At 45.8% G+C, this 14014-nt stretch overlaps 1 protein-coding gene across 2 annotated transcripts in view; it reads right to left on the bottom strand.

The window, feature by feature from the left end:
• Nucleotides 1–3202: 3202 nt before the first annotated feature.
• Nucleotides 3203–14014, bottom strand: part of GATA6 (GATA binding protein 6) — a 33436-nt gene continuing 22624 nt past the window's right edge. For both annotated transcript variants that reach the window (XM_025273667.3, XM_025273668.3), the window contains one exon: nucleotides 3203–4605. In XM_025273667.3, coding sequence (XP_025129452.1) covers nucleotides 4438–4605 — 168 coding nt within the window. In that variant the 3' untranslated portion in view covers nucleotides 3203–4437. The remainder of the gene's footprint in view (nucleotides 4606–14014) is intronic.

The raw sequence follows: 14014 nt of genomic DNA, 5'->3' as shown, positions 1-14014 counted from the left end.
CACCAACCATCAAACTATCCCTTCCCTGTAACGACTGCTGAGCAGGGGCATGGTGATGTATCAGCTGTCTTGCTAGTTCTCCAGGGCAGACTGCAGAGATGCTGCACGGTGCCTGGAGGGGCCACCAGTCTGACCTGAATCTCCGAGCCACTTCTCCATCATCCTAGCTTCCCTTCCGAAGCTATTTGGAGCTACCAAGTATAATTTACTTATCCACAGTTCCTACAAACTTACTTAGGCTCTCAGCCTAATATCCTATAGTTGAACCAATTGAAAACACCACATGATTTCTTTCCTCTGCAGGTCCGGACAGTTATCACCTTGGCCCTGACCCACACCCCCTTCCCCAGAGACCACAGCAGAGGGGTCTTCTCAGAACCCAGCTCCAGCTAAAGGTTCAGCCACACAGAATCCATCCTGGAGTTTCAACTGGCCAAAGCTGCAGATACCAAATTTTTACCCATGGACTGTGTTTTGAAAGCTCTGGCCTAGCAAGTTGATTAATATTTGTTTCTCCTTTTAAATAATCCAAGTCACATCTGATGGTCCATCGGAGCATCCAAACAACAGAAGGTAATCAGTGTCGCCAAACTGACTTGCTATTTCAACCCAGAAACAATGCATTTTAATTATTCTGAGCTGCCTTGTTCTGAAAAAAACGTTTGATCTCTGCTCTGCCCTCCCACCCTCTGTCCACACACCTTCTCAGAGTCACAGGGATCCAAAGACCCCGGTAGACAATGCAGGTAGACACTAGACCCACCACGCTGCCACAAATGGAGAGCAGCCTGGAATGCAGCTGAGCCAAAGGCTGACTGTATTGCCCTCCCAACAGTCAAATTTATTTCTGATCTGAAACTACATCAGATTTCCAAGGACTGGAGAAAACATTTCCCATGAGCAAGAAGTTAATTTATTTGCAGGGGAAAATGAATGGCTCCCTCCATAGGCACCAGGAAACAACACGAAGTGACCCTGAAGACAGACCCCAGACAGAGCCCTCAGTTATGTAAGATGGCCTGAACTCGGCCAAGGGTGACAGAGGACATAAATTTTGCGACGCTCAGTAAGGGGGTCTGAGGATTCTTTAAACTGAAGTGCACCTTGTATTTAAATGTACTCCCTAGTAAGAAATGACTTGGGTTTTGTAGGTTATACTGTAGGGGAGAGTGCTGAATTTGTGTACTTAGAAGAAACTACCAAACGTCTGCTTTAGACAATTACATGTAAGCAAGTTATCACTGAAAAGGCCAGATTAGGGGAGTCCATTGTGTTAGGACAGGCTACAAGAAGCCCTTCCCCCTCTTTCTGCCCCTTATATTTCATGAATTCCTTCCCCTTTGTTTTTTTTAAGAAGCGGCACTTTAGAACCTAACTGGTATCTTAGGATTAGAAGAAGCAATATTTGAGACCATCCCCAGGAAAAAAAGATGCTCTGGAAGACTCTGTAAGAAAAATTCATTTTCCAATCAAAGCATATTAACTTGAACATCTCCCAACCCACCAGAAAGCACTCAAGGTAATGAGAACCGTAAGAGGAGGAAGTGGAAAAAGAATGAGCCAGAGGCAGTAGTTTTCTTCTGCTGTCAGATCATACCAGTTTTACAAAACAATCAGCTGAACCCAGACTAATATTTCTGAAGCGAACATCTCTGTCACAAGCCACCTGGGTCGAGGGGAGACAGGGGGAATTCCTCATTCCACTCTGCCCCACTTTGTTCAAAAGTGCAGGTAAGCCAAGGGACACGACTGTCACTGACCACAAACTTCAGGTACCCCATATGGAGTGAAAGTGAAAAGTGAAGTCGCTCAATCATGTCCGACTCTTTGTGACCCCATGGACTATACAGTCCATGGAATTCTCCAGGCCAGAATACAGGAATGGGTAGCCTTTCCCTTCTCCAGGGGGTCTTCCCAACCCGGGGATCGAACCCAGGTCTTGTGCGTTGCCAGTGGATTCTTTACCAGCTGAGCCACAAGAGAAGCCCAAGAATAGTGGAGTGGACACTCCATTTGGAGTAGGACCATATGGAGTGAGGCATCCAAAACACACATGCACTGCTAAGAGCTCATGCCCTTCCTTCAATGTCAAGTTCACACAGTGCCGGCTATGCACCAGGCACTTCACGTGGGTTATCTCAGTCCTGAGTTACATGTGTGTGTATGTTAAGTCGCTTTAGTCACATCCGACTCTGCGACCCTATGGACTGTAGCCCACCAGGCTTCTCTGCCCGTGGGACTTCCCAGGCCAGATTACTGGAGCGGGTTGCCATTCCCTCCTGCAGGGGATCTTCCCGACCCAGGGATCAAACCCGCATCTCTTATGTCTCCTGCGTTGGCAGGCAAGTTCTTTAGTGCCACCACATGCCTTATGTTATGAGGAAAATGAAAGCTGGGTAGCTTGTCCAAGGTCACCAAGCTCTCCTTGCAGAGCAGGGACTTGAAACCTCGTGGTCTCACTCCAGACCTCACTCTCTTAAACACTGTCCCCGCCCATCATAGGGTATCAGGGTACAAGCTTCACTTCACTGACTTCTCCCCACACACACACACATCCCAGGCCTGCATCTGGCTTCCAGCAACACCCCACCACAAAAGAAGACTCCCTTCTCCTGGTTCAGACTGGACCCCACAGACCGGCTGTAATCAGTACATGATTTACAAAGGTGTCATGCTTGGGGAGCCAAAATGAAAGGCTATCATTTTGTGTTGTGAAACAGCCGACCCATGCTGCAATGTAAAAAAAGAGAGGCTGCTCAAATCATTTTCTTTCTTCTGCTGAGTATAAAGACTTTAACTTCATGTGAGCTTGGAGATCTCACCACACTCTGTAAAAGGGAGGAACTAGGAAGGAATTCCTTCTGTCTCTGGGCCACAGAGTATATTTCATTCAGTGGAAAAGAAACTCCGGACTTTTTCAATGTTTTTAAGGCTTGATCCTAAACAGAATGCTTATAATCACAGATAGTGTCATATACTACTGGGTCTTTTTCACTTATAAAATTGTCCTCAATGCAACGAAAGTGGAAACTTGACACCATGTGGCAACTTCAGGTATAAATCAAGGTATAAAACAGCTCCAAGAGGACAATTCATTGAAAGTCTGTAAGACCATTTGCAAATATCACATGTGCGTGCTTTATATGAATGTCTATAGCCATACACAGTATCAAAATGAAACTATAAGGGAAGGAATTCACTGTACAGAAGACAAAACAATACCCTTTTTATTTTTAAAACTCTGGTGAAATAGGTTTCCATATGACATCCCATTTTTAAAAAATTAACGTAAACCAACCTGCCTGTGGGTTAGTCACACTATAGAGACTCCATCATAGTGTGTACAGATGCCTATTTACAAATGTTATCTGTTAGGTAGTAAAATTTTGTTGCCATTTTTCCAGCACATATTCCACAGTAAAATAAAGGGCGATACTGGTGTTCTTATACAAAAATTCTTAACAAGTGAATAAAGGCAATTTACCTGAGAGAAGATTTGTTCTTGAAATATTTTTTTTCACAACTGGAAATATAGAAATGGGATGTAGTTGTAAAAGAAGCATAAGAATGTCTAAGTTTACATTTTCTTCTTTTAAATTATTTAAGTACCATTAAGTTAAAATGTTTACATTCATTATAAAAAATGTTGTTAAATCTTTTATGCAAATGATTTAACACTGATTGCTGCAACGCAAATTGCACTTTTTAAAAAAATTATTGTTTACATGGAAGAAAAATATCTTTTGTTTGCTACCCTGTTTACAAATTCGGACTGACTTCGGGTCAGTCGCACAATGTGAACTTTGAGAAACGTCAGTCACAGTGTATGTTACAGTTATGATGCAGTCCTGCAAACCGAGTGATATTTCTGAAGAGACCTCAAGAACCGACTCAGCCTCCGGAGGTGTGTACCAAACGAAGGATCTTCTCCATAAACGCGCGGGAAATCAGGGAAGGGGGCTGTGGAAAAGGGGCGGAGAAATTCTGGAATAACCAAAACTGATCAGAAGAAGCACATGATTTGGGGCAATACACATAAAACTTTGGTTTAAAAATCTCTTTCGATATTCCATGGCAGGCAAGGCCCCGGTCGCAGTTCCGGTTTCAGCACGTGGCACGATGGACATCCAATCCCCTGGCCGACCCAGAGACCAGCTGCCTGGAAGCGGCCACCATGGCCAGGGAGGCTGTGGGCTGCTCCAGTCCTTCCCTGGAGAGGTGGTCCCTCTTCTCCCTGGGTCTTCAAGGCAGGGCCCCAGGGGCAAGGCAGAGCAAGCCTCTTGGGAGATTCATCTCTTTCAAATAAAGGCACAGAAATTATGTATCAGAGGAAGATGTCTGGTCAGCATCTTCAGCCCAGTCTGGACTGCTTGCCAAGAGGATCTGTGAAGGCGGTCCCGCGGGCCGGCAGCGTCCTCCTCTGGTCCCCACGGCCACTCAGGCCAGGGCCAGGGCGCACCAGGAATCCTGCCTCACCGACGACGTGACTTCAGCCGGCGAGGCCAGGCTGACACCGATGTACAGCCCGTCTTGACCTGAGTACTTGAGCTCGCTGTTCTCGGGGTTGGCACTGTCCCCGGCACCGGACATCACCGAGCCGCCTGCCTGGTGGAAGAGGGGGACGGAGAGAAGGGGAGAGACAGTTACCGATAAATGTGTCAGGCAGGGCTTCCCTGGTGGGGGCTCAGTGGTAAAGAATCCACCGCCAATGCAGGACACGCGGGTTCAATTCCTGATCCAGGAAGATCCCACTTGCAGCGGAGCAACTAAGACTGTGTGCCTCAACTCCTGAGCCTGTGCTCTAGAGCCCAGGAGCCACAGCTACTGAACCCCACGTGCCCCAGAGCCTGTGTTCCACAGCAGGAAAAGCCACCGCAAGGAGAAGCCCAAGCACCGAGAGTAGAAAGGAGCCGTTGCTAGCCACAACTATAGAAAAGCCATGCAGCAATGAAAAAAATAATAAAAAATATATTAAATTATTATTTTTTAAAAATATGTCAGGGACAGACAATTGAAATGGTAGACTAGCCGGCAGAGCTGCTGACTGGGCGGTGACATGCCCTTGACCCAACCCTGGTGATTTCAGCTCTTAGAATCAGCGTCCTGCTCATATTATTAACTCATGGCAGGAACCATCCGGCAAGATTTGCATGGACACAGGTAGGAAAGGGAACTGGAGGGAGGCTATTTGTAAAAAGTGCCAAATGCTCAGATCTCTGACAGTGAAACAAACCACACCACACAGGTCCACAGGCCCTAAGGATGCCCGCACACTCTAATCTCTGCAAAAGAGAAAGTGCAGAGCACTGCACGCACGCACACACACAGCAGAACCATGAGGCTCAGCAGTTCTATTAAAGTCTAAGAAGGAAAAGATACATAGTTCAGCAAGGCCTGATAAATGAAATTGTTGGGCACTGACTTCATGGAAAATTAACCCATGCATACACAGGCTTTAATTCTTCAAGAAGAACAGGTCATGTTTGAAGCAGGCCACATGATAAAGAAAATGCTAGCATCTTATATCTGCCATGATCATGACAATTATTTCTTGAAGCAAAAGGTCATTTCTCTCAATTCATTCCTTCCATCCAAATTAAAATAGTCAAATAGCAAACATGATATTATTTAGTAAAATCAAATCAAAATAACTAAAATCATGTTTAGACCATGGTTTGAGAAAACAGTTGCATTTGGCTTAAAAAAAAAAAATTTAACCAAATTCACATACTTTTAAATCACTTTGTCTTCCTTCTAAAGCACTGGAGTTGTTTAGTCATTAAGTCATGTCCAGCTCTCTTGGGATCCCATGGACTGTAGCTCACAAGGCTCCTCTGTCCATGGAATTTTTAAGGCAAGAATACTGGAGTGGGTTGCATTTCCTTCTCCAGGGGATCTTCCCAACCCAGGGATCAAACCCGTGTCTCCTTCATTGTCAGGTGAATTCTTTCCCACTGAGCCACCAGGGAAGCCTGGTATTTCTTCTGAACTTTCAAGGTTTCCATAAACTACCATATACTTGTTTTTTTTTAACACAGGTAGAGCATCTTGCACTTTTCAAAGCATTTCTTTTTTACATTCACAAGCCCATTGAATCCTAAAACATCCATCTGTCTGGCCAAGTTGGTGTTACATCCACTTCAGAGAAACACAGGGCATCAGACACAGAACAAATGAATGGAAGTTTCCCAGAGGGTCCCTGACTCCACTCAGGGGCCTGGAAGTAGATGCAGTCTTACCCTCTCCTCTCTGGAGAAGATCTGGTTTGGTCTCGAATCCTCAGAATGACTGTATGGGACCGATAGGCAGTACTGCAGGAAGTCCGATCATGGAACTTCCCCCCAGCTGGACAGACCGAAACTGGCCCTTCCACAGCTAACCAACCCTTCCCCTCCCTGACAAAAAATGAAGGTTTGTGAAAATCCAGCAATAGCACACCCCACCAAAACTTCTTTTTAAATAACATGAGCTTAAAGATGTAAACAAAGGGCTCTGGGTGCCTAAAAAAAAGGAAGTTTCACAAACTCATTGAGATGTCTAATATTTAAAGTAGGTTCTTGTGAAATAGATGAAATAACCCTGTTAAACAAACTAAAGCTATGGATTTACATACACATACAAATATGGTGGCCTTCCCAGGTGGCTCAGGGGTAAGCAATCCAACTACAATGCAGGAGATGTTGGTTTGATCCCTGAATCCGGAAGATCTCTGGGAGGAGGGCATGGCAACCCACTCCAGCATTCTGGCCTGGAGAATGCCATGGACAGAGGAGCCAGGTGGGCTACAGTCCATGAGGTTGCAAAGAGTCAGACTGAAGTGACTGAGCATGCACAAATATGGTGATTCCTTTTAGAAAACTTCAGCTATAAGCAAACTAACCATGGATCCAGACTTAACCCCCAAAGAAATACATAAAAGGATGCTATTCAATTATAAAAGGAGTCTTCATTTTAGAAAAGATCTATCATACAGTAGAGTGAGGTCCCTTGTACACGATTGTCATATCCAGCTTTATATTACCTACCTATTCTCCCCAAAAAGCATTTTCTTCGCATCTATCTGACAAATCTGACTTTGGTGCTGTTTTCTGGAATGGAGGGGTGCCTAGACTGGCCCAGGACGCAGCTCACCTCAAATGACCAGACGTGCCGTGCTGTCACAAGTCACAACCAGCAACATCAGCAGGGCACATCAGAGCCAGACAGTGGGGCCGTGAGCCCCAGAGACAGTTGTTCCCAGGTTGTGTGGGGAAACCAGGACAGTTACACTCAACAGTAAGACCACTCGACAGCTGTCATGAGTTTATGACTGTCTGAGACAGGAAGGTGGAACGAGAGGTCGGAAAAGGAATTGCAAAGAAAGGATACCTTGAGAACAGCTGCATATAGCCTGCATGGTGGGACCAGCTTTGGCTTTCCAATTCTTCCCTGGTTTCAGCCACCCACCTCCTGAGCCTCCTCCTCAGGAAACCAGCCCTACCTCAAGTATGTTCACGACAATTAAGTGAGCTAATGTTTGCAGACGCAGAATCCCTTGCCATGTTAAACATTCCTTCAAGGGAAGCTATTGTTGTGGGTGAGGAAAGGGTGTTCAAAATTGGAAGAATGCAGGATGTGGGGAGGCCTGCTCCAAGACAAGACGGCTGAAAGGGAAGGACATGAAGCAAAGAGTCAGAAGAGGCTATGGGAGAGGGAAACTGTAAAGTCTGACCTAGAACTTTCTCAGTTTCCTCACCTGGAAAATAGAAATAAACAGGCAGCTACATCAGGAGATTGTTGCAAGGGTTAAATTAGAATATATAAAGAAAGCCCTTGTCTCTGATAATAGTCAAGACTGAGTGCATGCATGCTACTATGAAAAAGTGTTAGTCGCTTAGCTGTGTCCAACTCTTTTCGACCCCATGGACCTTGGCCTCCCTGTAGAGGAACCTGGTGGGCTACAGTCCATGGACTTCTCCAGGCAAGAATACTGGAGTGGGCAGCCCATTCCTTCCTCCAGGGGAATCTTCCCAGCCCAGGGAATGAACCTCTTGTCTCCTGCATTGCAGGAAGATTCTTTACCATCTGAGCCACCAGGGAAGCCCTATGCTACTCTGAGAATTTGTTATTGTGGTGAAGGAGCTTGGACCTAATGGAATCTCCCCAATGTCATTCTTCACCAGGCAATTTGCAGCCACGGATGGGTGGGAGCAACCCTAAGAACTCAGCCAGGGCTAAGTTCACTTCAACCAGGACATTATTCTAACCATCGATGACGGCTCGCCTCAGAAAGAAAGCCAGGCCCTCCTGCACCCTTTCAAAAGGCTTACTGGCCCTTTATCAAATAAGCTGCATTAAAGAAATATTAATACCCTGAATATTATTCTTACACCTGAACAACAGTCCTAAAAGCTACTATTGAAATGCTATTGTCTTCTTTGTTCAGACAAAAATGTTACATGGCAAGTTATATGGCAAGCAAATCCCAAATTACAGGGGTGATGCGCTCCTGAAAAAAATATCAACTTGTTTGAAATCAAAAGCAATATCTGTTACCTGTGAGAAAAAAAATAAAATAAGTACTTGTGCCCAAGGTTTGAGAAACTTAATTTTTAAATGAGGATATACTATTTAAGGGCTTCCCTGGTAGCTCAGATGGTAAATAATCTGCCTGCAATGCAGGAGACCTGGGTTTCATCCCTGGGTCAGCAAAAGTCCCCTTGAGAAGGGAAAGGCAACCCACTCCAGTATTCTTGCCTGGAGAATCCCATGGACAGAGGAGCCTGGATGGCTACAGTCCATGGAATCTCAAAGAGTCAGACACGACTGACTATCACTTTCACTTATCACATACTATTTAAGCAAGGAATGTGGCAATGCACAGCATTTTTTTCCATGTCAATCATACCTCAATTTAAAAAAAACTGAAATTTTATGTCATGACACATAACGAGATTGTGATGAGATCAGATGGGATAGATAACGCCAGACCCCTCCATCCCTGATTGGCGGGGCTACACTCTGGCACTAGCCTTAGAAGGCAGTTAGCAGAATCCATCAAGAACTTTATACCTTTCTGAGTGCTGTAATTTCACTTCTGGAAATGGATTATAAGGAAAGAATTCAAAGGGAGGGAAAGACGCCCCACAGGAAGACATCCATTACAGGGTTATTATAATAGTGGAAACCATGGAAATAATCTAATGTCTCATAATATGGAGATGGTCTGGGAAAGCAAGGGATATCCACTCAGTGAACAATGATGCAATTATTGAACCTAATAAGATCATGCAGCAAAATGGGAAAAATCCTGTAATGCAATGTTAATTGAAAAACTACAGGAAAGAAACTCTAAATAATTACAACTTATCCATGGGCATACATAGGTATTTCAAGAGAACCCAGGTGAAGAGGTGAGGGACCACCTGAGAGGGCTCAACCTATTATTAGCCATCTACAGCTTCCTTTTGAACATTTTAATGGAGTGGCACAGCGTAGTCTAACTCTGGGGAAAAGCGGAAGATATCAGGTCTGGAAACACAAGGCACCAGAGCTTGAGAAATGAGCCAGGCTGGACAGAGTCATAAAGTAGCATGAAAAACAGGGAGGAATCAGAATGGAGGGAGGATCAGAAGGGCCCACACACACCCTGAAGTCACCTCCACACCACCTGGCACAGACTGGAACCTGGCCAGTCACGCACGTGTGAAACGCAGCTTCAGGTACCTGAAAACATCACACAGAGTACACAGTTGGGCCTATCAGTACAACCTGAACTCTTGAAACTGGCATCTAACTGCAGAAGAAGTCTAGAACTGGCATAACTCTCCTTCCTAAGAGACCTGGTTTGCCACGTTGTCATGTTAAGTATCTTCCCCTCACTGGAGATATGCAAGCTGCCTCTCAAAAAGCAGTTTATTATGTTTGCCGGTCGGAGGGATGGGGGAAGGGATAGTTAGGGAGTTTGGGATGGACATGTACACACTGCTATGTTTAAAATGGATAACCAACAGGGACCTCCTTTATAGCACAGGAGCTCTGCTCAGTGTTATGTGGCAGCCTGGATGGGAGGAAGTTTGGAGGAGCATGGGTACATGTATGGCCGAGTCCCTTCACTGTTCACCTGAGACGATCACAACATTGTTAATCAGCTATGAAAGGGAAAGTCATTCAATTGTGTCCGACTCTTTGTGACCCCATTGACTATATGGTCCACGGAATTCTCCAGGCCAGAATACGGGAGTGGGTAGGCTTTCCCTTCTCCAGGGGATCCTCCCAACTCAGGAATCGAACTGAGGTCTCCTGCCCTGCAAGCAGATTCTTTACCAGCTGAGCTACCAGGGAAGGCTCTATAATCGGCTATATGTCAAAACAAAATAAAAAGTTTTAAAATAAAAGTTAAAAGGAAAAAGAGAGAGAGAATCAGTTCAATTTGGGGAGAAAATCAGAGATAACTTATTACGACCCTGGACCCAGCGCTCGCGCGTACACACACACACACACACACACACCCCCCCAGACAAGTATAACTGTCAACCGGTTAAGGTTTTCTCACATCTACTTAAATCCCTGAAAAGATCAGTATGCAGACATCTCGACATCTCAAAGCAGGCAGGTCACTAACCTAAACCAGCCTAATCCCCCAAAAGTTCCTGAACAAAAGCAGGAGAGAGCACTCTGGACGCCCACAGCCGAGCCATCCTTCTTCCTCTGGGAGGCAGCCTGGCCAGGCCAGGTCCTGGCTCTTTTTCTGATCAAAGTGCAACCCGAGGGTGGAGCAGAAATCTGTTCTGTGTTTCCACTCCCAGCTTATCGGCCTCCACCCTCCCACAGACTGAAAATGGAGGCACTTCCTGTTGAAAGAATGTGTTATCAGCCCCGACCCAGGCCGGGCTTAGCACTGAAAAGCAGACCAGGTCAGATGGGGGACCCAGAGCAACCAGCCGGACACCCCACCTCCTACAGGAATAAATTAATTTAGGGACAAATAGCAGCTGCCGACGCGAACACGGAAAATTTCCCCTGGCCTGTGAGGCGACACAGTGATTTCTGGCTCACCCAGACTGTTTTCCCGTGAGAATAAGCCTTTGCTCATTTTCAGACACAGATCTGCAAAGTCGAGGATTTCTGACTCGGTGAGCTCCTCCAGTGGATGCCCAGAGGCATCTGACTCACACTGGGGCTCACCAGGACTTCCCTGGTGGCTCAGTCAATAAAGAGACCACCAGGAATGCAAGAGACTAGGGTTCAACCCCTGGAGAAGGAAATGGCAACCCACTGCAGTGTTCTTGCCTGGAGACTCCCCACAGGCAGAGGAGCCTGGTGGGCTCCTGCCTGAAGTCCGTGGGGTCACAAGAATCAGACATGACAACTGTGTCAGTTCTCGCTTTTCCTTTACTCGTCACATCCCATAATAGGCAGGCCCAGAGAAAGCCTCCTACGGTACTGAAGGAGCAGTCCTGGAAAGGTGACACATGAGAGCAAAGGGAATCCTTAGAAGACACAGCCTTTCCAGGAGAATTACAGAGGTTCTCTGGCTTGTGAATTATAAATTTTGTTTTTCAGCAAGAAAACCAAAAAGGAATGGGCTGATCTGGAGAAACAAACCCAGCACCCCCGACAGGTTGGGGGAAGTGGGACTATTCCCAGAGGACAGGACTTTGAAAATGACCACATTGCCTCCTCGGCATGGATTCAGGCTGTCAGCTTCCACGGTGTCTGGTCTCTCCTTCCTACACCTCTAAGTAAGCTGTGGTTACAGCTATTTCCTGGGCGAGGGGAAGCCAGCCACCCCTCACTGCTAAAGCTGTCTTCTCTTCTAGGGCTTCCCAGGTGGCTCAGTGGTAAAGAACCTACCTGCCAAGCAGGAGACTCTGGATCCTTGGATCAGGAAGATCCCCTTGAGGAGGAAATGGCAACCCACTCCAGTATTCTTGCCTAGAAAATCCCCATGGCCAGAGGAGCCTGGCGGCTACAGTCCATGGGGTCTCAGAGTGGGGCTCGACTCAGCGACTAAACAATAATTCAGGTAGATGGAAGAGATGTGGATTCGATCCCTGGGTTGGGAAGATCCCCTGGAGGAGGGCACAGCAACCCACCACAGCATTCTTGCCTGAAGAATCTCATGGACAGAGGAGCCTGGTGGGCTACAGCCCATAGAGTTGCAAAGAGTCAGATACAAATAGAGCCACTTAGTCCAGACTGCTTTCATAACCTCTAGGTTAGACCCTGTGGTGCTTCATAGCAGCCTTCCTCAAAAGAAGAAGAAGAAAGAAAAACTAAGTGTATGTTTCAGCAAAAGTAGAAATACCTTCAGATAAACCCTAACTTCCATGGTCATTTCAGTTTGGATGGAGGGAAGAGGGGCCAGACACAAAAGTGACCCAGTTGACGGTTGCGGAGGTGACACGAGGAAGCTACACAAACACGCACAGGTTCTGTTTCCACCAGGATGTGTGAAAGCCATCCATGGCGACAAAACCGCGAATTCTCCCACAACTGCTCAACAAAGCTCAAGAAGAGAGTGTCACGGTCACCTCAGCCGATGACCCAACTCAGTGTTTCACAGAAGAGTTGATTTCTTTGTCATTTAGTAAACAAATTCCTTAATGAGAAGAGTTCATCAGCCACCTCCCTGAGCCCTCTCCCCTCTTCCGGGCCTGAACTGGCCGGGTTACATCCATAGGCTAGACGCTGCTATTTTTAAGGAGGAAAAGAATTCTTCTATAGACACACTCTACTCGGGGCAAAGAAGCAAACTGTTTTACACGTCCGTACACACAAACAGCAAGCATGTTGTGATGAAGGTGTGGCCTCAAGTTTACAAGGACCCTGGGTATATCAGTAAAAGTCTGATATACTGAAAAAGTTCCTTCGTTTTTTTTCCCCATAGCTTCCAGAAGATGTTATGGAAAAATCCAAACTACCTTTTTGGCCAAACTGGTACAAATCTAAATTGCAGGGGAAAAAGGGTTTGTCCCACAACTTGAAGTCACTGGCCTCCTGAAGAAAAGGTTTATCTTCTGAAATGAACCAAAATGGATGACTTTAGTCGAATTCAATGGTAAAGATCCAGTGGCAAGATAAAAAACCTGGTGGATCAGGATCTTAACTTTTAAAAATTAGCTACAGGAGCTTGGATGAGCCCCCTGCTCTGGTCTGTCTCCGCTAGACAAAATGGACAGCAGTCCATGAACCTAGCAATGTTGACAAGAAAGCATTATGGAAAAAAAAAGTAAGCAAGCATTATGAAACTGCTAAGAATCACAACAAATGAAAAATCGTTGCTATCAGGGAAATAAAAGTATTTAAACAGTTACTTTGTTAACATAATAGCTTTATGTCTCTAAATTCCCTCCATGAAGAAAGTAAAGATTTATGTCTAAAGTCTTGGGATGGAAAAAAAAAATGCCATGCAAATAAAGCACATCACTATTGATTTCCAAGGTCATATTTAAACAGTGCTAGTCTTCTTGAGCTTCAAAGCTGTCTGTAGGCATCTCCCACTTATGCTACACTCTATTCCTAAAGACCAGATGGCGGGAATTATTTTTCCCCTTTAGTAGAGGGAGGAAAACAGGGGCTTTACAAAACCTTGGCAGCTCACTATAGTCACACACAGAGCTGGAGCTAGCGCCTGGCTGCCTGACTGTGTCCTTCCAGCTGTTAATCCGTGAACCCAGAGAATAAATTTCAGACCATACTCAGGCTCCACCATGAATCAGATGACTAAACATAATGAGAGCTTTCAATTACAAGTATTGTTTCCCTGGTGGTTCAGTAGTAAAGGATCCGCAAGCGATGCAGAAGACGTAGGAGACCAGAGTTCTCCTGGGTGGGGAAGATTCCCTGGAGGAGGGCATAGCAATGCACTCCAGTTATGGATAGAGGAGCCTGACGGGCTACAGACCATGGGGTCGCAGAGTCAGACACGACTGAAGCGACTGAGCACTTGTTCACATGCTGTGTTTAATGGGATAAAAATATGATTCTGGAGCGTGTGCACCAGCTCTGGTAAAACCATGCCATGCTTACA

Source organism: Bubalus bubalis, chromosome 22 (genome assembly GCF_019923935.1).
Source record: "Bubalus bubalis isolate 160015118507 breed Murrah chromosome 22, NDDB_SH_1, whole genome shotgun sequence".
NCBI classification, from domain to species: domain Eukaryota; kingdom Metazoa; phylum Chordata; class Mammalia; order Artiodactyla; family Bovidae; genus Bubalus; species Bubalus bubalis.
Note: the sequence above shows the minus strand (reverse complement) of the source record. Positions and strands in the feature narration are given on the sequence as shown.